Source organism: Mastigoproctus giganteus, chromosome 3, assembly GCF_048544385.1.
Source record: "Mastigoproctus giganteus isolate SK-2022 chromosome 3, ASM4854438v1, whole genome shotgun sequence".
In the NCBI taxonomy this organism is placed as follows: Eukaryota; Metazoa; Arthropoda; class Arachnida; order Uropygi; family Thelyphonidae; genus Mastigoproctus; species Mastigoproctus giganteus.
This window is the reverse complement of record NC_143577.1, coordinates 248,744,744-248,770,466: the sequence shown is the minus strand read 5'-3', so window position 1 is coordinate 248,770,466 and position 25,723 is coordinate 248,744,744. Positions and strand designations below refer to the sequence as shown.

Genomic DNA, 25,723 nt, shown 5'->3' with positions numbered 1-25,723 from the left:
TCATGTAATCCTTACTAAACCAATTTGTGCAATGTAATAAATGTCAAAATGTAATAAATTATTTTGTTGTACGAAATTTGTATCATGGCCCCGCAAGTCAACTTTGCACCGGGCCCCGCTTTTGTTCGGGCTGGCCCTGCCTGAAATCCAAGTATATGATATCAAAATTATTTTGTCCAAATAGTAGTTGAGCATTCTAGTATTTTGCCAAACTTTTGCTCATCACTGTTCCCACCTGTGTCAAAACCAGATGGTTCTTCAGCCAAAGATAAAGGTGACCTGCTAGCATCCTACTTTTCTTCTCACTTGTGTATTGATGATTTTGGTAAACCACCTACTATCATTCCTAGCAGTGTACTCCATTCAGTGCCTCCTGTGGTCTTCCGTCAAAAGGATGTCAGAAGGATTTTGAACAGTGTTGATGCTAAGAAAGATCCAGGTTCTGATGGTTTTTCTCCACTTGTTCTCAAATCCTATGCTTCTGAGCTTGTTTCTGTTGTGCATTTTTTTTTTTTTTTTTTTTTTTTCACTTTCTTATTCCAATGGTAGTTACCCTTCTGCTTGGAAATTTGCTCATATCCAGCCATTTCCTTAAAAAGGTGACAAATTCTGCCCATCTAATTATCACCCCATTGCACTTATTTCTACTCTTTCAAAAGTAATGGAGAAATCAATGAATTGCTACTTCTTAAACTGTCTAGAAACCTTCCATCTGATCAATGATCGCCAGTATGAATTTTGTTAGTGTCGATCCACTGGTGATGTTCTGGCTCATGTTACCCATCTATGGAAAAATTGAATGGAAAAGTTTGGTGATACTCAAGCAGTTGCTCTTGAAATTTCAAAGGCTTTTGATCATGTTTGGCATAAAGGATTTCTAAATAAGCTTCCATCTTATGGTTTACCAACTGTTTTTTGTATTTGGGTATCCAGTTTTCTCTGTGACAGCTCACTATGAGTGATGATAGATGGCTGTTTTCTAACTTCTCCACCAGTGCAGGTGTTCCCCAAGGTTCAGTTCCTCCTCCTACTCTTTTCATCTTGTATATTTATGACCTTCTTCCATTGACCAGCAATCCTATCCATAGTTTTCTGCTGATAGCACATTGCATTCCACCTTCCAGTGTGAGAAACCTTGTCCTACTCAAAAAGCTTCTCGAATATCTTCTACTAATTCCTTAAATGCCTATCTCCAGGTAATTCTCCAGCAGGGCAGTGATAACTTAGTTGATTTCAAACCTTCTAAAACTTAGTACTGTCTTATAATTTGCGAAAAGGATTCTTCTGTTCCTATCTTCGATGACACTCTGATTTCTAGGCAAAATCATATATCTCTATTGGAGATTACCTTGACTTCTAATTTCTCTTGGCATAAGCACATTACAAATATTGCTTCCTCTGCATATAAAAAACTGGGTTTTCTCTTTTGCTCTCGGCATTACTTTTCTTTCAAACTGCTGTTCACTGTGTACAAATCACAAATCCACCTTGGGAATACTGTTCCATATCTGCACAGTGCCCCCAAAACCTCTCAATCTTCTAGATTCCATTCAAAAGAGGGCAGTTAGGTTAATTAATGACTCATCTGTAACAAAGCCTTTTCTATAGATTCATCCATGAGCACTGTTCTTCTGAACTGGCTCCTGTAATTCCTGCTCTTTCTTCCACGACCACAAAATTTGCCACAACCAGTCAACATCCTTTTACTGTTCAACTTTAAACTCACAAAAAAAACTTTTCTTCTTTTTTGTTTATTCATTCAACTTCTGTTTCTGGAATAACCTTCCTTTATACTTATTTCCTGAAATTTACAATCTGTAGAAATTCCAGTGTAATATCGACGAGTATCTTCTTTCATCTTCTTAGCGTTCAACCGCTGCATGGTACTAAGTACTGTAGGTTCTAATACCTCTTGTGCTTCGAGTTTTTACTAAAAAAAAAAAAAGAAAGAAAAAGAAGACGATGACTAACTTGCCAGATGTTATTAATACTTCTTTTATATCTCTTATCCATTTTACACATTCTGGACACCAAGGTGGACCCATGTGAATACATGTATCATGTAATACACGGTGCATCGCAATTAGAAAATGAAACTGATGCTAGAAAAAAATGATTCCATGTATGAGTAAAGTAAACTTGGTTTATTCAAAATAACTTTCTCCTGCATGCAATAATCACAAAGTGACTGGAATGATTTGTGGCTTTTTCCCTTTAGCCAGTGGGTAGTTGGTTCGCGGAACAGACTTCCATCTCTTGTTGTGGAAGTTGATAGCCTAAATAAATTTAAGGCTCAGCTGGACAGGTATTTCGAACAAACGGAGGGGTGAAATGGGAGTTGGTTTTTTTTTTTTTTTTTTTTGGCTGATGCTGCATAAGCTTGCTTTCTTGCATCATATGCCTGTGCTAATGCTAATACTGTTCAGTATTCTTGTCACAGCTCTTTGAATGATGTCAACATCATGAAAATGATAGCCTTTCAGTGGTGTCTGAAAGGCTGAATAATTGAGAGCCTCGTGGCTTGGTATGTTATTTTGCAAGATCAATCTGCAGGATCTGGAACGGTTGAGCAGATGGGCTGAGAGGTGGCAAATGAAGTTTAACATTGACAAATGTAAATTACTACGTATGGGAAACAGCAACCCCAGAGCAACGTATCAACTCTGTGGTACTACACTGACAGTGGTAGAGAATGAAAAGGACCTGGGGGTAATTGTGCAGGCAGATATGAAGTTCTCTGAGCAGTGCAGCTGCATGAGCTGCAAGAGTAGCTCATGGTGTCTTATCAATGATATACAGGAATTTTTCTAGCAGGGATAGGGAGGTGATTATTCCCTTGTATAAGGCAATGGTCAGGCCGCACCTTGAGACCTATACAGGTCTGGAGGCCTCATTTCAAGAAGGATGTAGAGCTGCTGGAACGAGTACAGAGAAGGGCAAAAAGGTTAGTGAACGGAACGAAGGGTTTCTCTTACGAAGAAAGGCTTAAGTTTTGCAAATTACAGTGTCTGGAGACTAGGCACCGGCGAGGTGATCTGATAGAGGTGTACAAAGCCTTGAATGGTTTGAGCATGCTCAATGCTGATGGGATTCTTCCTCTTGCTCAGAATAATCACCTGAGAGGGCATAAATTCAAATTGAGGAAAGACAGATGTAGGATAGATGTGCGGAAATTTGCCTTTAGCCAGTGGGTAGTTGGTTGGTGGAACAGACTTCCATCCCTTGTTGTGGAAGTTGATAGCCTAAATAAATTTGAGGCTCAGCTGGACAGGTATTTCGAACGAACGGAGGGGTGAAGTGGAAGGGTTTTTTTTTTTTTTTTTTTTTTTTTTTTGGCTGATGCTGCATAAGCTTGCTTTCTTTCATCATATGCCTCTACTAATGCTAATGCTAAAGAGGAACCAACTTCCATCTTCTCAATACTGAGACTGCACATAGTGGATTCCCTCCAATAAATGTTTCAAAATGTCCAGATAGTAGGGAGCAGTAACACTTTGGCCACTACGTATGAACTCTTTGTGCACAATTCCCTTGCTATTGTAGAAAGTGATGAGCATGGTTTTGATTTTTTACCTTCCTTGGTGGACTTTTTTGACTTTGGGAGGGTTTGCCGACTTCCAGTCTACACTTTGTCATTTCGTTGTTGGGTTGTACTGAAAGCACAGTGTCTTTTCATCCATAACGATAGACTTCGGTAAGTTGGGTTTGCTTTCAGCACACTCAATGAGTTCTCTGTAGTGTTCAGCTCATACCCGTCATTTAACCTCTGTTAACGAATGTGGAACAAACCATGCACAGACTTTCATTTTCTTCAAATCCTGGGTTATTATTTGTTGACTGGTTTCCTTATTACCGTAGACCCTCACTAATCCAGATTAATAGGAGGAGGGGTAATCCGATTAAGCGATAATCCGGATTAGTGAAGCAAAAGATAGCCCTAAAAGACAAAAAAAACTTAGAACACAAATAATAGAAAATTTAATGATTTAGGTAGTGCTGATGAAGATAAATAAAAAAATATCACTGTAGAGCCTTTATTTAAAAACTATAAAAAGACTACATTTATCCATTGATAGAAGACTCAGAAGTTATACAGCAGACTCTCGATTTACAGGGATCGGATTAACTGGGACACTTCAGACTCCAAGGTAAAAAAATATATATATTGATCGGAAATCCTAAAATCCAAGTAATAAATAGAATGGGTATAAATGGATGTTTTTCAAGTCGTAAATAAGTGACAAGAAGTGCCATTTTAAGTCATGATTGAGAGATGAATGTACCTCTTTCTGCAACCCCCACTGTCTTCATCCCCGCCACTCAAAAAAAAAAAAAAATGGAAAGAGAATGAATGTTTAGTTTGTTTTAGTGCATCATGTGGATTGTTCTGTTCCGTTGAAAAATACATTTTGTTTCGTTATTTATGTCAGGAGCGTCAATTTTTTTTATAGTAAATATATTTTTTTGTTTAGAGATTGCAAAAGTGATGGGTAAACCTCAAAAGAGTTGTGTTTCAATTGAACAAAAACTTGAAATTATTCAAAAGTTTGAAAATGGTTTATCCATTAAATCTTTAATGAACCATTATAACCAAACCATACACAATATTGTAAAAAAATAAAGGGAAGCTATTAGATTTTGTGGGCATATCCAATAGCATTAAAGACATGACTATCAGAAAAATGATGAAACTATCTGCATACGAGGACCTCAACAAGGCAACGGTGTTGTGGTTTAGCCAAAAATTACATAAACTCATAATATATAAAATATGGTAACTTATGTACATATGTATGTATAAAGAAGTGCGCAAATGAAGCAAAAACACCCGTCCGACACAGAGTCAACAGCAATACTGAATAACACGCAAGCCAATGTTTTGTATATTCTGTCTCTCTCTGCGCAGTCAAAGTGATTCATCTACCTTCCTAAATCCCATGTCTTTCAAAGTACAGTACTCAACTGTAAACGGAATTTTTGTATTTCGATCCGGATTATCCGACATCCAGATTAACTGTAACCAGATTAGCAAGGGTTTCTTATAATACATAGATCTTCTGAAATCATTCAGAGCATTGCACATCAGTCATTGATGATTTCCCTCACCTTTTCGATCAACTCTGGCATTCGAATAATTTTTGCTGTGCTGAAATGTTCATTGTCTTCCGGTGACTCTCTTCCATGGGTATAACATTTATGCCACTCGAACACACATGCATGAGACAGAAAATTCTCTCCATACACTTGCTTCATCATTTGTAACATTTCCATAGCACTTTTGCCCAGTTGAACACAAACTTGATGTTTGTTCTTTGTTCCATTGCCCCTCCACAACACAGACAGGAGAGATGTGCAGTTCAGCTCGCACTACATTCAGAAATTGTAGCAATTTCCACTGACCTTGACTGCAATACTCTAGGAACAATCACTTTCATTTTATGTTTACTTCTAGTAGATGGCGGCACCAGCACTCTTCTCGTAACATCGGTCTTGTTTTCCAATTGCCACACTATGTATAAAAGGCATATGTCTCATGACAGAATGATTTATTGATTGGTTGTCTGTTGTGATGTTAGATGATGGTAGCACACATGCACCCACACACCTAGGAGTCAAAATCTTCAACTGTTTCAGTGTCTAGGACTAGGGAAATTTAAATAAGGTATTTAAAATATGAAGTGCCAAAATTTCAAACTTACATTTATGATTCATATTTTATTGACAACATTTATAATATTAACTCAGTGTTGGTAATGAATTGACATGTGCAATCCAATGAATAATAGAGATATAGAAAATCAAATATTTCTTAATGTAAAAAAATTAAGTCAATTTCTTATGTCCATGTAAATTTTCATACAGCATATGCTGTGCACTTTTTGAAGTTATCATACCTATGTATTAAAAACAATTACAAAGATATTTTTTAACTTGATTAGAATCAGGAAGGTTGTCTCCATTACCTCGACTGTCTCCTTCCAAACTTATTACACGTCGATCTCTCTCTCCAATGGTACACCGGAGATTACATTCATCTGATGGAAAATCAGTAAATCATGTAGATTCTGACGTTTCTTGTAATGTGGTAAGTTGACTTATGCATTTAAGGTTGTATACTGGTTTCTTGTATATATATTATGTTGCTAACACTTGATATAATGATGCTCCAGAATCACATAAGTTAGCTTCAGTGTTTCGTACGCATTGAGCAATTCCACTACTTACCAGCAACTTTATATATAATAGAGGAATAAAAACGGGAATAGCACTGAGAAGTTATTTTTAGATGTAGTGCTAGATAGGAAGATTTCAGAGTGACAAAAGAAGACATATATCCTTGCGAGAAAAATTCTGTAGTTTGAAGATTGTCAATTTGTATTATTGGCATAATATATATTATAGTCATCATCATCATCAGCCATTTTCAATCCACTGTAGGATAAAGGCCTCTCCAGCAACTTTCCAGTTCCTTCTGTTTTGAGCACTGGCCGTCCATTTACTACCCACAAACTCATGAATTTCATCTATCCATCTCCGCCTTTCTTCCAGGTTTTCTTCTAGCATTCTGTTATTTTCTTAGTCCATCTGTCATCATGTCTTCGAGCTATGTGTCCTGCCCAAGACCATTTTAGTTCTTTAGTTTTGATAAGAATGTCTTTTACTTGAGTTTGCTGCCTAATCCATGTGTTTCTCTTCTTATCTAACAGTCTGATTCCCAATATAATTCATTCCATTCTTCGCTGTGTAGTTCTCAGCTTCTCTTCCATTCTTTTGGTGAGTGCCCAAGTTTCACTTCCATAAGTCATGGTGGGGAGTATACATTGATTCATTATTTTACATTTCAGACAAACTGGGATGTTGCTCTTCAGTATGTGACTATATTTCCTGAATTCTATCCATCCAAAATTTATTCTTCTCTTGACTTCCAGCTGTAATAATGATAAATTGACTTCCATTTATCATTATTACAGCTAATAACTTGTCCCAGATAAGTATATGACTCCACCTTTCCAATTACTGCTCCTTCAATCATTATTTCCCTTTCCATGGCATACTTGTTCATCATTACTTTTGTTTTAGCCATATTCATCTTTAGTCCAAAATCCTTACTAACTGTGCATAACTGATTAAGATTTTCCTCTAATTCTTTGGGATCGTGGCTTATGACCACAATGTCATCTGCAAATCGTAAATGGTTTAGGTACCCTCCGTTCACATTGACTCCTTTCTGCGACCAGTCTAATCTTCTGAAAGCTTCCTCAAGGGCAGCAGTAAACAGCTTCGGAGATATTGTGTCTCCTTGTCGAACTCCTTTCTCGATTTTAAATTTACTACTGTCTTTGCCTAGTCTAATAAAGGAGGTAGCACTCTCATATATTTTCTTCAAAATCATAATATATGGGGTATCTATGCCTTGTCTTTCCAGTGCCCAAAACATTGCCTTATGCTGTATGGAGTCAAATGCCTTTTCATAATCCACAAATGCCAGGCATAATGGTGTTTTATATTCATTTGCTTTCTCCATTAGCTGTGATATTACGTGAAGGTGATCCATAGTTGAGAATCCTGTCCTAAAGCCAGCTTGCTTTTTCGGTTGATTCTCATCAAGTATTCTTTCTAATCTGTTAGTAATGACCCTTGTGAACAACTTGTAGATGTGGGATAACAAGCTAATTGGTCTATAATTTCCAATTTCTGATTTATCTCCTTTCTTATGCAGCAAAACTATGATTGCATTATTCCACTGCTTAGGCGTCCCACCTTTTCTAATGCACTTTGTGAAGAGCCTTGCCAGTTTTTGTGTTATGTCTCTTTCTCCCAATTTTAACAACTCTACAGTAACTTCATCTTCCCCCAGGGCTTTCCGATTCTTCATTTTCTTCAATGCATGTTCTACCTCATCAGGGAGAATATCGGGTATGTCGTATGTGTTGCTACTTTGCAATGCATCCTCCCCACTGCTGGTATGCCTCGCGTTCCCTCGCTCCTTGTATAATTCTCTATAGTAGTCTTCTGCTTTTTGAATTATTCCTTCTCTGCTGTTTATAAGTACACCATCGCTATTCTTCAGTTTCAGTATCATTTGTCTTTCTGTATTACTGCTCATCGCTACTGATTTAAATCCTTTGTTTTCCCTTAATGCTTGTTCTACTTTTCTTGTGTTAAATCTTCTTACATCCTCTCTGAGTCTCTTTCTAATGGCTTTGCATAACTCAGTATACTCAATTTTCTCCCCGTCAGTGTTTTTCTTGCTCTTCATTTGTCGTCTTCGGTTCATCATGACAACTGTTTCTTGACTAATTTTTTCTTCTTTGGATTTCTGTTTCCCTATAGGTTTCTTCGGCTTTATCACTTTCAGAAAGTTGTAATATTCCTCGTCGGTACTGCATATGGGTAGAAGTAACCCCAGAGAAACGTACCAACTGTGTGGTACTACACTTAAGGTGGTAGAAAATGAAAAAGACCTGGGAGTAATTGTGCAGTCAGATATGAAGTTTTCTGTGCAATGCAGACAGGTTGCCAGGGCAGATCATTGGTTGTTGTCAATGATATTTAGGAATTTTGCTAGTAGGGAAAAGGATGTGATTGTCCCTCTGTATAAGGCAATGGTCAGGCCACGCCTTGAGTACTGCGTATAGGTCTAGAGGCCTCATATTTGGAAGGATGTAGATTTGTTTGAGCTGTACAGAGAAGGGCAACAAGATTGGTGAGGGGAATGAAGGGATCCTCTTACCAAGAGAGGCTTAAGTTCTGCAAATTGCAGTGGCTGGAGACTAGGCACCTGCACGGTGATCTGATTGAGGTGTATAAGGCCTTGAATGGGTTGAGCACGCTGAATTCTGATGGGATCCTTCCACTTGTTCAGATTACGAACCTAAGGGCATAAATTCAAATTAAGAAAAGACAGATGTAGAATAGATGTGCGGAAATTTGCCTTTAGCCAGCGGGTGGTTAATTGCTGGAACAAACTTCCATCTGTCATTGGGGAAGTTGATAGGTTAAATAAATTTAAGGAGGAACTGGACAGGCATTTGGAGGGAATGGTGTGTTTTTTTTTTTTTTTTTTTGGCTGATGCTGCATAAGCTGATACACTTGCTTTCTTGCCTCACATGCCACTACTACTACGTTGTAACAGGTCTAGTTCAGTTTCTGTGCATGGCTGCCTGGTCGTACCCAGAGATTCTTAGCACCCTCTGCTTCCACTCTGATCCTCTCGCTGCCATAAGACGGGGAGTGAAGGCTGCTGGGGACTGAGGGCAATTTATTTGGTTGTGCTGTCATGTGCTGGAGGTTTTGGTCTTTTCCTCTTCACACTCGAGAGAACCACTCTACATGTTCGTTGCCACTTAAGTGATGTAACAGGGCTTACCATTGAGAAGGTGTGCATGAGTGGATTTTAGGGAGGTAGGCCAACCAGACTTCTCCTAAATCTTCTGAGATAGAAAAATATTGGATCCATCAGTGTTTTAGGCTGAGTGTCTGATAACATATAGAATGCCTGTTCCCCTCTAAGCCCCATTAGGTAGTGGAGGAGGAAGGAGAGGAAGGGTTATTAGTGAGGGATCTAGTCTAAAAGAACCTGCATAAAGTTTGAAGAACGATCTTAAACTTTAGAAGGGCATCAAATCTTTAATTGACAGTGGTGAACTCCAATCCTGTCTTGATTCTCTCACTCTGGCTCAACAAAAATAACCCATTTCTAAACCCACTGAAATGTAAATTATGTTGCTTCTCCTCAAATTGTGCAATTTGATCTTTAGTCTTCACTGATTATTCTGTTGGAAATTCTTTTACTGCAAAAGAATTTGCATATTAAAGGCAAATCTGATCTTCATTCCTCTATCCTCACTGATCTCATATCTCAGACTCCAAGCTTTTTTGGTTTTATTAAGCATTCTTCCTTGACTTTTAAGGTGACAAAGTTTATAATTCTTCTCTATAAGTAGCTTATACTTTCAGTTTTTGACTGTTTTGATTTATCTGGTTTCCACAACAGCAATACTTTTCTCAGAGACTAGAGGCAAATTTGATTCATTAGATTCTTATGCTTTCCAAATAGTCTTGCTTTCATTGGTAAAACTATGAATCACTGTCATTTTTGGAATTTTCCCCCTCTGCTCTAGAACACAACTCCATGGGCCTCTTTTTGTTTACAATATCATAAACTCTATTACTAAATTTCCATCTCTTATTGAACAAAAAACTTTCACTCTGCCCTGCTTGAATTCCCATCATTAAACTTAATTCTAATTGCCTGATCTTGTATTATTTTTAATGTACATGGTGTGATCAAAAAGACTGACACTGATGTTGCATTTTGCAGTTGTGGCATTGCAGCAAGTTGCATTGTTGCAACATGTTCAATGACTCATATAGACATAGTAAGACATGAATCGTCCATTTATCTACAACCAATCTGAATTAACATAAACTGACAGAAAATATTTTGTGTTTCGCTGCATTTTAAAATGAGTGATTTTGTTGACCACTGATCAAAGATGGCTGTCTGTCCATTGAAGGTGATTTCTGCTCTGGCCACCCTTCTAGTTCAAAAACCGCTGTCATTTGTTCAACTGTCCATGTTCATAATCTGATCAGGGGTGAATAATGTTTAACTATCCATGTTAAGTATCACAGTTACTAGTAAAATTGGCATTCCTTACAGGACACATCACTCAATTTTAACCAAGATTTGGGAATGCAATGTATTTCAGCCAAGTTTGGGCTTTGCATCCTCACTGATGATCATAGAGAGGGGCAATTTCTTGCACATCAGGATCTTTATCAACATGCTGCAATACTGGTTACGAATTGTGGGTGTATGTCTATAACCTGGGAAAAAAAGGCTCAGTCCTCTCAATGGAAGACTGTCTTCTCCAAGACCCAAAAAAGCAGGGCAATTCTGATCAAATGTAAAAATCATGCTTATTGTATTTTTCTCACAGGGAATTGCTTATTATGCATTTGTCATGCACAGTTAAATAGTAAACCAGAATACTACGAGACAGTTCTACAGCAAATGTACGAAGCTGTCTGGAGAAAATGGCTAGAAAAGTGGCTTTCAAGGAATTGGCAGTAACATCATTGCAATGTCCCTGCACACTTGACATTTTCCATTAAATAATCTCTTCCAGTGCACTCCATCTCTGCAGTCTGCCATTTGCCATACTAATTAGACTTACCTCCTGTGATGATTTTTTTTTTTTTTTTTTGTTTTGCTTTTTTCCCAAGCTTAAAGGCCACATATTTGCAAATATGTGGCCTTTGAAAAAGTCATTGCAAATATGTGGCCTTTGAAAGCCCACATATTTGCAATGACTGAGGATATTTTCAGAATGTAACAGAGAATTATTAGTTGCAGAAGCATTGATTGGTGTATACAGTGTCAGGGGGACTCTTCAAAAGAGATCCATCAAAATAGCTGGTATGCTTCATCATTTTTAAATTTTTAACGGCACCTTGTATTATACTCTAATCTTCAACTTCCTCATCCAAGTTTAGGTCCCGCCCACCCCTTGGGTAAGAAATATATAAACAATTTAGACTTTGTGGATGTCAGATGAATTAATGAGACTTGTGGCAGAGAAGAATATTTCATGGGATGCATATAAATTATCAGGTGACACAGAAGCCTATGGTAAATATAATCTAGTCCGTAATCAAGTCACAAAGGAAAGACTGATTACAAGAAATCTTTGGCAAAGGATGAAAAGAAAAACAACAAAGACTTCTTTACTTATGTAAACTCTAGAAGGAAGGTGATGAATTGTATTGATCCACTTGATATCAGTGGTTTGACTGTTGATGATCCTCAGATAGCTGACAAACTGAATGAGTATTTTGCATCTACATTCACACAAGGAATTATGTAAGGAAGGAGAGGATAGAAGTTTACTAAACTCTAACAGGAAGCTGAATAATTTTGTAATAATAGAAAGCAAAGTGGAAGAGAAATTGTTGAAGTAAGTTAAACATAAAAAAAGGCACCTGGGGTGGATGGAATCTATCCAGTTATATTGAAGGAGGCAGCGAGGGAAGTAAGCAAACCCTTCGCCATAATTATGAGAGCATCCTTAGATTCAGGAGAGGTCCCCATGGCCTGGAGATGTTCTAATGTATCCCCATTTCACAAAGGGGGTTTCAAAGGGTGACATGAGTAATTATAGACCTGTTAGTTTAACTTCTGTTCCAGGGAAAATAATGGCGTCACTAGTTAAAGAAGTATTGTGGGATCGTCTAGACAACACTGCAGTAATAGTTCAGACATAGTATGGGTTTGTTAAGGGGAGGTCTTGTCTGACTAATTTGATTGGATACTATGATGTATTCACAAAAGAACTGGATGCAAAAAATAATTTTGATATCATATGCTTGGATTTCAGGAAAGCTCTTGATACTGTTGCAAATGGAAGACTGCTGTACAAATTGGAGTAGTATGGCATTAAGAGCAAATTGCTAAAATGGATAAAAGGATGGTTGAGTGGGAGAAGATAGAGAGTGGTAAGCAATGGACACTGCTCTTTGTGGACTAATGTTATTAGTGGAGTCCCTCGTTGGTGCTTGGCCCATTGTTGCTTTGTGTATTTATCAATGATATTGATGAAGGTATATCAGGCTTCATTAGCATTAGTAGAGGCATATGTAAGAAAGCAAGCTTATGCAGCATCAGCCAAAAAAAAAAACCCTCTCACTTCACCCCTCCGTTCGTTCAAAATACCTGTCCAGCTGAGCCTTAAATTTATTTAGGCTATCAACTTCCACAACAAGGGATGGCAGTCTGTTCCACCAACCAACTACATGCTGGCTAAAGGCAAATTTCCGCACATCTATCCTAGATCTCTTTCCTCAATTTGAATTTATGCCCTATCAGGTGATTATTCTGAGCAAGAGGCAGTATCCCATCAGCATTGAGCATGCTCAAACCATTCAAGGCTTTGTATACCTCTATCAGATAACCTCGCCGGTGCCTAGTCTCCAGACACTGTAATTTGCAAAACTTAAGCCTTTCTTCGTAAGAGCAACCCTTCGTTCCATTCACTAACCTTTTTGTCCTTCTCTCTACTCGTTCCAGCAGCTCTACATCCTTCTTGAAATGAGGCCTCCAGATCTGTATACAGTACTCAAGGTGCGGCCTAACCATTGCCTTATACAAGGGAATAATCACCACCCTATCCCTGCTAGAAAAAATCCTGTATATCATTGATAAAACACCATGAGCTACTCTTGCAGCCCGTCTGCACTGCTCAGAGAACTTCATATCCGCCTGCACAATAACCCCCAAGTCCTTTTCATTCTGTACTACTGTCAGTGTAGTACCACAGAGTTGATACGTTGCTCTGGGGTTCCTGTTTCCCATATGTAGTACTTTACATTTGTCAATGTTAAACTTCATTTGCCACCTCTCAGCCCATCTGCTCAACCTTTCCAGATCCTGTTGCAGCAGCATAGCATCAGTAGTGTCCTTAACAACCCTGCCAACCTTTGTATCATCTGCAAACTTGAACATTAAGCTTGATATACCATCATCAATATTATTTATAAATACAGAAAACAACAATGGGCCCAACACTGAACCCTGAGGGACTCCACTAATGACATTCGTCCATGATGAGCAGTGTCCATTGATTACCACTCTTTGTCTTCTGCCACTCAACCATCCCTTTATCCATAGCAACAATTTGCCACCAATGCCACACTGCTCCAATTTGTGCAGCAGTCTTCCATGTGCAACAGTATCAAAAGCCTTTCTAAGATCCAAATTAGCATTAGCATTAGTAGAGGCATTTGATGCAAGAAAGCAAGCTTATGCAGCATCAGCCAAAAAAAAAAAAAAAAAAAAACCCACTTCCACTTCACCCCTCTGTTCGTTCAAAATACCTGTCCAGCTGAGCCTTAAACTTATTTAGGCTATCAACCTCCACCACAAGGGATGGCAGTCTGTTCCACCAACCTACCACCCGCTGGCTAAAGGCAAATTTCCGCACGTCTATCCTACATCTGTCTTTCCTCAATTTGAATTTATGCTCTCTCAGGTGATTTTTCTGAGCTAGAGGAAGAATCCCATCCAGCATTGAGCATGCTTAAACCATTCAAGGCTTTATACACCTCTATCAGATCACCTCGCTGGTGCCTAGTCTCCAGACACTGTAATTTGCAAAACTTAAGCCTTTCTTCGTAAGAGCACCCCTTTGTTCCATTCACTAAGCTTGTTGCCCTTCTCTGTACTCGTTCCAGCAGCTCTACATCCTTCTTGAAATGAGGCCTCCAGACCTGTATACAGTACTCTAGGTGTGGCCTGACCATTGCCTTATACAATGGAATAATCACCTCCTTATCCCTGCTGGAAAAATTCCTGTATATCATTGACAATACTCCATGAGCTACTCTTGCAGCCCATCTGCACTGCTCAGAGAACTTCATATCTGCCTGCACAACCACCCCCAAGTCCCTTTCATTCTCTACCACTGTCAGTGTAGTACCACAGAGTTGATACGTTGATCTGGGGTTGCTGTTTCCCATGTGTAGTACTTTACATTTGTCAATGTTAAACCTCATTTGCCACCTCTCAGTCCATCTGCTCAACCTTTCCAGATCCTGTTGCAGCAGCATAGTGTCAGTAGTGTCCTTGACAACCCTGCCAACCTTTGTATCGTCTGCAAGCTTGGACATTAAGCTTGATATACCATCATCAATATCATTTATAAATACAGAAAACAATAATGGACCCAACACTGAGCCCTGAGGGACCCCACTAATAACGTTAGTCCACGATGAGCAGTGTCCATTGATTACCACTCTCTGTCTTCAATGGACACTGCTCAAATATATAATATCAAAGTTATTCCCTGCATCCAATTCTTTTGTGACTACATCATAGTATCCAATCAAATTGGTCAGGCAAGACCTTCCCTTAACAAAACCATGCTGTGTCTGAGCTATAACTGAATTCTTAGTCAAGATGATCCTGCAGTGCTTCTTTAACCAGTGCCTCCATTAATTTTCCTGGAACATAAGTTAAACTCACAGGTCTATAATTACTTGTGTCAGCCTTTGATCCTCCTTTGTGAATTGGGGTTACATTTGCACATCTCCAGTCTGTGGGTACCTCCCCTGAGTCCAAGGAAGCTCTCATAATTATGGCTAATGGATTGCTTACTTCCTTTGCTGCCACCTTTAATATAACTGGATAGATCCCAACCACTCCGGGTGCCTTTCTTGTATTTATCTTCAACAATTTCTCCTCCACTTTACTCTCAATTATTACAAGATCATCTAGCTCACTGCCAGTGTTTACTTCATCTATGGCATTCCCCTTCCTGAATAACTCCTCATGTGTGAATGTAGATGCAAAATATTGATTTAGTTTCTTAGCTACCTGTGCAGGATCATGAACAGTTGAACCATCGATATCAAGTGGACCATTCTGATTTATTCCCTTCCTTCTAGAGTTTACATAAGTAAAGAACTCCTTGCTGTTTTTCTTTGCATCCCTTGCAAAGATTTCTCGTAATCTGCCTTCGCCTGCCTAACCTCCTTTGTAACTTGGTTACAGATCAACTTATATCTATCATAGGCTTCTGTGTCACGTGTTAATTTGTATGTATTCCATGCATTTTTCTTCTCTGCCATATGTCTCATTAGTTCATCTGACATCCATTTAGGCCTGATCCTTGAATGATATTTCTTAGTTGGTATGTAAAGCCTAGTAGCTTCCAAGATAAGTTCTTTGAATGCTTCCCATTTTGAGTTTGCTGTTGGTATCATCATCACTTGGTCCCACTGTATAGTATAGAATTTAAATACTGTCTTAGACCATCGTAGGTGCCTTTATGAAAGCAATAACCCTTCCATTTACCCCTGATGGTAGTTACCTCTTTGAGTAAATCCCACTTCAGCACACTGTGATCATTACCACCTAGTGGTTCCTGTATCTGCAGATTCTTAATGCATGAAGAATCACCACTGATAATCAAATCAAGAGTATTACTCCCTCTAGTTGCCTGCCAAACATGCTGATTTAGAAAATAATCATCCAATAAATCCGCAAAAGCCTTGCTAGTGCGTGAGTGACCAACCCACAAATTCCAATCAGTATCTGGGAAATTAAAATCCCCCATTATAAGACTCTCTGATTTACTGGCCCACTCTCTTTCCCTGTACAGTTTCTTATTATACTCATCAGAGTCATTAGGCCTATAGCACACTCTTATTCTCAATTTTGATCTCCCAATGCTTATGTCACACCAAACTGACTGGACACTGCACTGTCCAGCGATGTCGACTGGCTTCACTTCCTTAGATTTTATGTGTTTCTTAACTAATAGCATAACCCCTCCTGCCTTCCTATCCTGTCTATCCATTCTGTAGACATTATACTCCCCAAATTCCAGTTCTGCATTACTTATATCTATGTGACACCGCATCTCTGATATCCCAACAATATCCGCCTTTGATGCTTTGAGTATCAAAGCATCAAAGGCGGATATTTGAGCAATAATGTCCAAGTTTGCAGATGATACAAAGGTTGTCAGTGTTGTTAATGACAGTAAAGATAGTATGCTACTGCAACAGGATCTAGAAAAGTTAGGCAGATGGGCTGGAAGTGGCAACTGAAGTTTAACATTGACCTATGCAAAGTACTGCCCATGGGTAGCAGCAGCCCAAAAGAAATGTACCAACTACACTCAAGGAAGTTGAATGAGTGGCAGACCCACTGGGACCCAACCTCTTTGGGATTGGTGACAAGATGCTTCTTCCCAGAAGTGACTTTTCTTCACGATAAAAAAGTACAGTCATGGCTTTCCATCAATCTATACACACCTTACTTGACCACAGGACACGGATCATTAAATCAGCGACGCTTCATGTTCAAGTTGGCTACTACAGATTTGTCTTTGCAGTGAGACAGAGAGTTGGGATCACGTACTATATTCATTTACTAACTACGAGGATCACAGAAGACCTCTCACAAATTATTGTGTTCTACAGCTCTGCCACGAATCTTTGCTTATCCAGAATGCTGAGATTTTTTCGGCCATTTCAAACTTTTGCCAGAGAAGCTTTTGAGAAAAGGCGGCAGCTGTTATCTACAATTTCATCTTCTGGATTATCTGGGATCGGGATCACTACCTCATAATTATTTTCATGGTCTTGAAATGGGAACTCAATTAAGACCTCATTTGTCTTAATTTTGTATATAATGCATAACTGAACAAAAAAAAAAAAAAAAAAAGTTTTCCTTCCCCTCTGGAGTGGGCCCAAGAGGTGGGCCAGAGGAATCTGGCTCACCTCTTGGCTACATCAGATGGGTCAGCATCTCGAATTGGAACAGTGCGAGCACTATTGGAACTGTTCCATCTTCCCGTGGTGTGTGTGGACGAGTACCCAGAATCATCTCTTCTGGTGATTGATGCTTCTGGGTAGCCAAGCTAACAGAACACATAAAACACACAAACCTACGTCATTCACATATCTGGCCCATTTATATTGATACTGTTCTTCACAGAGATATGAGGCGGAGTTGAACTGATGTTCTTGCAGCTGCCGTTTACATAAACACGTGTTCACACGCACATGTCCACTCAGGAAGTGGAGAATGAAAGAGACCTGGGGATAATTGTGCAGTCAAATAAGAAGTTTTCTGAGCAGTGCAGATGGGCTGCCAGAGCTGGTCATAGAGTCTTGTAAATGATATATAGGGATTTTGCTAGCAGAGACAAGGTGATTATTCCTTTGTATAAGGCAGTGGTCAGGCTACATCTTGAGTACTGCATACAGGTGTGGAGGTCTCATTGTAGGAAAAATATAAAGCTGCTGGAATGAGTACAGAGAAGGGCAGCAAGATTTGTGAGTGGAACAAAGGGGTGCTGTTACCAAGAAAGGCTTAAGTTCTGCAAGTTGCAGTGTTTGGAGACTAGTCACCTGCAAAGTGATCTGAGGCGTATAAGGCCTTGGATGGTTTGAGCATGCTCAGTGCTGATGGGATTCTTCCTCTTGCTCAGATTACAAACCTGGGGGGGGGGGGGGGCACAGATTCAAATTGAGGAAAGGCAGTTGTAGAATAGATGTGCAGAAATTTGCCTTTAGCCAGCAGGTAGTTGATTGATGGAACTGACTTCCATGTGTTGTTGTTGTTGTTGTGGAAGTTGATAGCTTAAATAAATTTAAGGCTCTACAAGACAAACATTTGGAGTGACTAGATGTGTGAATTGGGAAGGGTTCTCCCCCTTTGACCTTTCTCATTTAATGACTTTTGGGTATATTTTTATTTACATATTAGTATTAGTTGAGGCATATGATGCAAGAAAGCAAGTAAAAATATACCCAAAAGTCATTAAATGAGAAAGGTCATTAGCAGTAATAACTAGAATGTACTGCTTCCCTGATGGACATGGAAATATTGTAAAATTGGTCTAAAATGGCAATTAAGCTATAATGCTAGTAAACAGAAGGCTGTCTTTGGTCAATATTAATTGCAGGTCCTCCCCCATTATTAATAGGATCTAGGTATAATAATAGGGTCAAATATGAAATTTGATAAATATCAATGACACTGAGCTTCATTTCAAGAAATGATATGAATTTGTTTGAAAGGTAATTGTGCCATTAGATATAAACAGTAAATAACTCACTGTACAAACAATAAGAGAGGAATTTAACTCCTTAGTTTACCACTTAAAATCTATGCAAGTATCTTGAAGGACATGATTAGAATTACTGTTGAATATAACCTTGAAGGGTAATCAGACTTTAGGGCCAAACCTTTTTGTTGCCAGAATCAAACAGCTAGATCAACAAAATCTTAAAAAGATTTTGTAGATCTTATAAAAGCATGTGATAACATACTGAGAAATGTTTTTTTTTTTCAATGACAATGAGGATAATCTTTTGTAGGGATTAAAAATTATGCAAAAATGGCAAATCTGATGTGAGGAATAAAAGGAAGTATTGATTAGAAAAGTGATTCCAATAAGGAACCATTTTCTTTTTAAGATAACTAATTTAATTTGAGATAATTGAAGTGGGACAGAGTCAGAACTTATCACTACTTCTTTTTATAGTTTTTATGGACAGTTTAATAAAATAATGTAAATTACTAATAAAGTTTCATGCTGGAGTTGTAAAAATTTTATCATTATCCTAAGAAAATAATGGTGAGCTATTAAAATAGTAGGCTGCAAAATCTTCAGGAATCTATGGATAAAATATATAATGAAATTGGGGGAAACTAAGAAAATTTAGATTGCGTGCTAAACTAAAAATTGGAATAATTCAGTAATTTTGTATGCCTAGGAATAGTCTTAATGAAGATGGAAAATTAAGCACAGATATAAACGAATTTCAACAATAAACAACATTAAGCAAAGAAATAAGAGAATAATAAAAGCAGGAAGTGCAGGAAGCTAATAAAGTAAGATTATATAAAAAGACAAAATAACAGTTTTTAAGCCCTGTTTTAACCAAAAAAGCTGACAGGTGGATAAGAAATAAAGCAACTAATCAAAAATTAGAATCATCAGAAATGAGAATTTTTAGAAAAACAAATAAAATTAACAAGCGGAAGCAATGACAAGAACATATTTGTGAAAATGCTAATTATGTGAGTATGTAGAAAGAATGGCTGAAGAGAGACTAATTAAACAGATTTCTGAAGCAAAAATGAATAGTAATAAGCCCAGAGGAAAATGAGGAAGGTGGATCAATGGTGCCAAGAAAACATTAGAAGAAAAAGGGCTAACTTTAACTAGGACTAAAAACCTATATGAAATAAAACAGCATGGGAGAAAACAGTGAATGGAGAACTGATAATCCAGAAGGCAAGGTCTGATTTGTACTACCATAGTGACTGTACATGCACTGGGTATAACAGCTTTGGATGATGATGATGACAAATCAATAATTAGACCACGTTTTGAATATTGTATATGGCTGGTAAATTCCTTTAAAAAAAATTAAAAAAGATGGATGTGCTTGAAAGGGTACAGGCCTAGCAGTGAATGCAAATACTGTACTAACACGTTTCAAACGTTATAAAGACTGAAGTGTCATATATACTGAATTTTCACATATAGTGAACTGTTATTGCTGGGTGCAGATTGTTTAATACAATTACTGTGTTTCTACTTGGGGTAAAATGACATGTAATCATAATTTCAAGCAGAGAGCAATTTTCAAATTTTTGACTAGTTTCTTTGCTATCAATTAAACTGGTTCATATTTATTTATTTATTTTTTTTTTAAAAATAGTACCAGTACAGTGAAACCTCCCTTAACAGACACCTCACGAAAAGGGACATGACTTTTGGACACTTGTGCTTAGGTCCTGGCCAGAAGTATTAGTAATTATATGTTAAAATAAACATTCTTTAATATGATGTGAACTTTAATAGGTGTCTTTTTCATATTTTCATCCTCCTTGGACAGAAAAAGTCCTAGTACAGATAAAGAAAGTATTGGCAGTCTAGCCTGTGTTTCATTAATTAAAATGGTGATGGAACCGTCAGTGGTGAGTAACTAGTTTTCTGAAGTGAAATGATTACAAATGATGTTTCAATACGACTCAGTAAATGCAATAAATACACCAACCCATATATATAGGCGCCTCCGTAGCCAGGTGGGCAGGAGCAGCATTGTTACGCACTGCTGCTCCTGCCCACCTGGCTACGTAGCTTCTTGATTAGACCGGAGTTCGAACCCGTGACCACCAAATACGGATGATGCTGAAAGGTCAGGGAATGACCACCGCATATCCCCTGAGCAATATGGCCTTAGTTGCTAATGCTCCTAAAAAAAAAAAAACCAAATAAAATAACCCATATATATATGTATAATTTATATATATATATATATATATATAATTTATATATATATGTATAATTTATATATATATATATATATATATATATATATGGGTTGTATATATATATATAAAATTATATATATTTAATTATATATATACGAAACCTCACTAATCTCCATAGTTTGATTGTTCATTTTGAAGTTTTTAATGTAATATAAATTTTTCTTTCTTTTGATCTCTCTTCTAGAGAGCACATAGCATTCCTGCCAATTTAGACCAAGCAGGAAGGGAAAGTTTGGAGGAGCGAAGGCGTTCTCTTTCTAGTTCTGCTATTAGTGGAATAACTGATGTGGAGCAAGTGGAATGCAAAAATGGAGAGTCATCTGAAATTAAATCATTTCTGCCTTTAGATCTAATGTTTAGGCCAGTTAGCCCTAAAAAGTTGCCTAGTCTCACACAAGATCAGCTGAAAGCCCTTTCTGGTAAAATGTTTTTTGAAATATATAGCATTTTAAATGCATTTTGCTGTGTATATTTTTAACATTGTTGATTAAAATTTTTTTGTTTTTGAGTATCCTTGGTTTAATGTTTTTAATTAATTGTGTTGAGAGAAGGCATGAGATTCTTTATAATGAATTAATTAAATGTGAATAACACTAATTAAACCATGTGAATCAAGTGAACTTTATTGTAAAAAGCATTACATTAAGTAACTTAATTCCCATACAGTAGAACTACTTATAAATAGCAATGTTTCTTGATTCCATATTAAATCTTGTCATCAGGCCTGGTCATTTGATAAATGTTACTTAATTGTAGAGAGTAGAAGGCTCTCTCTCTCTTATGAAGTTAGTAACAGCTGCCAGATCCACACAACATACTACATTCAGTTGTTCTGTTGTGGGAAAGTTAAGTGTAAAAAGCATCATGAAATGCTTTTTACACAATAAAATTCACATAGTTTAATTAGTGTTATTCATATTTAAATAAACTTTTAAGTATTTATGTCAATAATACTTTTAAGTAATAATTATGATGATAATAATTATAATACCAAATTTTTATTCTTTTATTCTTTACTGTTAATCTAGTGGGGAATAATACCATCAGTTAAACATAAGAAAAGCACCTGGGGTGGATGGGATCTATCCAGTTATATTAAAGGAGGCGGCAAAGCAACTAAGCAAACCCTTAGCCATAATTATGAGAGCATCCTTGGACTCAGGGGAGGTTCCCACTGACTGGAGATGTGCAAATGTATCCCCAATTCACAAAGGGGGATCGAAGGGTGACACGAGTAATTACAGACCAGTTAGTTTAACTTCTGTTCTGGGTAAAATAATGGAGTCACTGGTTAAAGATGCATTGCAGGATCATCTAGACAAGACTGCAGCAATAATTCAGACACAGCATGGGTTTGTTAAGGGAAAGTCTTGTCTGACAAATTTGATAGGTTATTATGATGTGGTTACAAAGGAACTGGATGCAAAAAATAATTTTGATATCATATATTTGGATTTCAGGAAAGCTTTTGACACTGTTGCGCATGGAAGACTATTGTACAAATTGGAGCAGAATGGTATTAAGGGTAAGTTGCTACAATGGATAAAAGGATGGTTAAGTGGGAGAAGACAGAGGGTGGTAATCAATGGGTGCTGCTCTTCTTGGACTAATGTTATTAGTGGAGTCTCACAGGGTTCGGTGTTAGGTCCACTGTTGTTTTGTATGTTTATCAATGATATTGATGAAGGTATATCAGGCTTAATGTCGAAGTTTGCAGATGATACAAAGGTTGGCAGGGTTGTTAATGACAGTAATGGCAATGTGCTGCTGCAACAGGATCTAGATAATTTGGGCAGATGGGCTAAGAAGTGGCAACTGAAGTTTAACCTTGACAAATGCAAAGTACTGCATATGGGTAGAAGTAACCCCAGAGAAACGTACCAACTGTGTGGTACTACACTTAAGGTGGTAAAAAATGAAATGAAAGACCTGGGAGTAATTGTGCAGTCAGATATGAAGTTTTCTGAGCAATGCAGACAGGCTGCCAGGGCAGGTCATGGGGTTTTGTCAATGATATATAGGAATTTTGCTAGCAGGGAAAAGGAGGTGATTGTCCCTCTGTATAAGGCAATGGTCAGGCCACATCTTGAGTACTGCATACAGGTCTGGAGGCCTCATTTTAGGAAGGATGTAGATTTACTTGAGCGTGTACAGAGAAGGGCAACAAGATTGGTGAGGGGAATGAAGGGATTCTCTTACCAAGAGAGGCTTAAGTTCTGCAAATTGCAGTGGCTGGAGACTAGGCACCTGCGCGGTGATCTGATTGAGGTGTATAAGGCCTTGAGTGGGTTGAGCACGCTGAATTCTGATGGGATCCTTCCACTTGTTCAGATTACGAACCTAAGGGGGCATAAATTCAAATTAAGAAAAGACAGATGTATAATAGATGTGCGGAAATTTGCCTTTAGCCAGCGGGTGGTTAATTGCTGGAACAAACTTCCATCTGTCGTTGTGGAAGTTGATAGGTTGAAAAAATTTGAGGAGGAACTGGACAGGCATTTGGAGGGAATGGTGTGGTGTTTTTTTTTTTTTTTTTTGGCTGATGCTGCATAAGCTCCTACACTTGCTTTCTTGCATCACATGCCACTACTACTACTACTACTACTACTACTACTACTACTAATACACAGTAAGAAATCTTCCATCACACCATTAAAAACATACACTCCACTCTCAAAAAGTATTAGTTACTAGTACTTTTAAAGTAAGTGGATATTTATTCTGCAAACAAGTTACATATGATACTACCATATGTAAAGTGCCACAAGCTTCATGTTCGGACTCTATTCCAATCAGGACAAATATTGCAATTTAACTTCCTTCAAATTAGGTTCCTGTAGGCATGGTTTGTGTTTGTGTATTATCATGATATTCTCATTTCCATAGAAATACCTTAGTAGTGCTGAAGTCACACCTGGTGTTAAAAGAAGCTGCATTCATGACATGCCTAAAGAGTGAATGCCATTGAACTCAATGAAGTTTCCCCTAATCTGACGCCACACCAAAGTACCGGGCACACAGTTTGGAATAGTAGGAATTGTCCAAAAGCTCAATACAGGATGCAGTAAGAGTTCTGTATAAGTGACTACAGTCAGAGCCACAAGAATACTTTCCCACATCATGACACCCCCATCCCCTTAAAATTTCATTGTTTGAAGTTTGAAATAGTAGTAAGTTGCATTCCCCAGCATATCCATTAGTGCATCCACAGTTTGTGCAGCAATGGTTTTCATGGCAGAGCTGCTTCTCAGAAAGCTACAAATCACACTAATTTAATTCCTGATGTTATTTTCTCTCATGTTTATCCCACCATTCTTGGACCATGCAACAGTAGAAACAGGTCTCATGGAGCTACAAGTCACATCACACACACACTCTGCTGATCAGGGGAATATCTGGGGAATATCTCAAGAGCATCATCTACTGCATTATGCCCATAATGAAGTTTAGTGGAAGTAGGATTGTAGTGTGGGATTGCTTTTCTTGGTTTAGACCCAGACTATTGGTTATGGCATCAAAATCCATCAGTGCTGAGTTGCACTTATGGGGGGGGTGGGGGTCTCCTAATTTTCTTCATAACTATTAACAAAAATCCTCACCACAAAACTGTATGTTGCATTAATAAAAACCCCTTAATGTCAGAGAAACCCCACCTTGTCCCTTTAGGTAATTGTTTAAAAATCTTTTGTCTTAAATTTTATTGATATTGGTATCAAACTTTCAGTAGACACTGATTCTATACCTAAGTAAACTTTTGTTCGAGCTTTTAAGTAAAATTGAAAAGAGTTGCTAAAACAAACAAGAAGAGTGTGAATGTTCTTCTCAGGAAATGTTTTCATTTTTATCATGTTAATAAACATATAAAACTTGGCATCTAGAGAAATAGAAATGATAGAAGTATTTAAAAAGATTTTAACAAGTTTTAATATTGAATCTCAGCTTAATGATTATTTGTTGGCCACCTGTTTATATTTAAACAGATTTTCCTTTTGATAATATAATGAGCATGCAAAGTTTCCTTTAACTCAACATACAGTGAGTCTTTTCTTTTTAAAAATGCTGACATTAAGCTTACTATTTGCCACCTTTACTGATATTACCATCTTAATTTGCTTCTTTAGATTAGCATTAGCATTAGTAGAGGCACATGGTGCAAGAATGCAAGCTTTTACAGCATCAGCCAAAAAAAAAAATAAAAAAATAAAAAAACCTTCCCATTTCACCTATCCATTCACTTCATGCATAGGTTAGCATTAGCATTAGTAGAGGCATATGATACAAGAAAGCAAGCTTATACAGTATCAGCCAAAAAACCTTCCCATTTCACTGATCCATTCATTCCAAATGTTTGTCTAGTTCTGCCATGAATTTATTTAAGCTATCAACTTCCACAACAACAGATGGAAGTTTGTTCCAGTGATCAACTACCCACTGGCTAAAGGCAAACTTCTGCACATCTGTTCTACAAATGTCTTTCCTCAGTTTGAATCTATGCCCCCTCAGGTTTGTAATCTGAGCAAGTGGAAGAATCCCATCAGCATTGAGCCTGCTCAATCCATTCAAGGCCTTATACACCTCGATCAGATCACCTTGTAGGTGCCTAGTCTCCAGAAGCTGCAATTTGCAGAACTTAAGCCTTTCTTCATAAGAGTACCCCTTTGTTCTAAAATGAGGCTTCCGGACTTGTACACAGTACTCAAGGTGTGGTCTGACCATTGCCTTATACAAGGGGATAATCACCGCCTTATCCCTGCTTGCAAAATTCCTGTATATCATTGGCAAGACCCAATGACCTACTCTGGCAGCCTGTCTGCACCGCTCAGAAAACTTCATATCTGACTGCACAATTACCCCCAGGT

At 37.9% G+C, this 25,723-nt stretch overlaps 1 protein-coding gene across 6 annotated transcripts in view; it reads left to right on the top strand.

Annotated features, from left to right (window-relative positions):
• Window positions 1–25,723, top strand: part of LOC150089016 (rab GTPase-binding effector protein 1-like) — a 367,033-nt gene that overhangs the window by 199,864 nt on the left and 141,446 nt on the right. For all 6 annotated transcript variants that reach the window (XM_090369775.1, XM_090369776.1, XM_090369773.1 and 3 more), the window contains 2 exons: window positions 5,940–6,085; window positions 21,049–21,283. In XM_090369775.1, coding sequence (XP_090225901.1) covers window positions 5,940–6,085; window positions 21,049–21,283 — 381 coding nt within the window. The remainder of the gene's footprint in view (window positions 1–5,939; window positions 6,086–21,048; window positions 21,284–25,723) is intronic.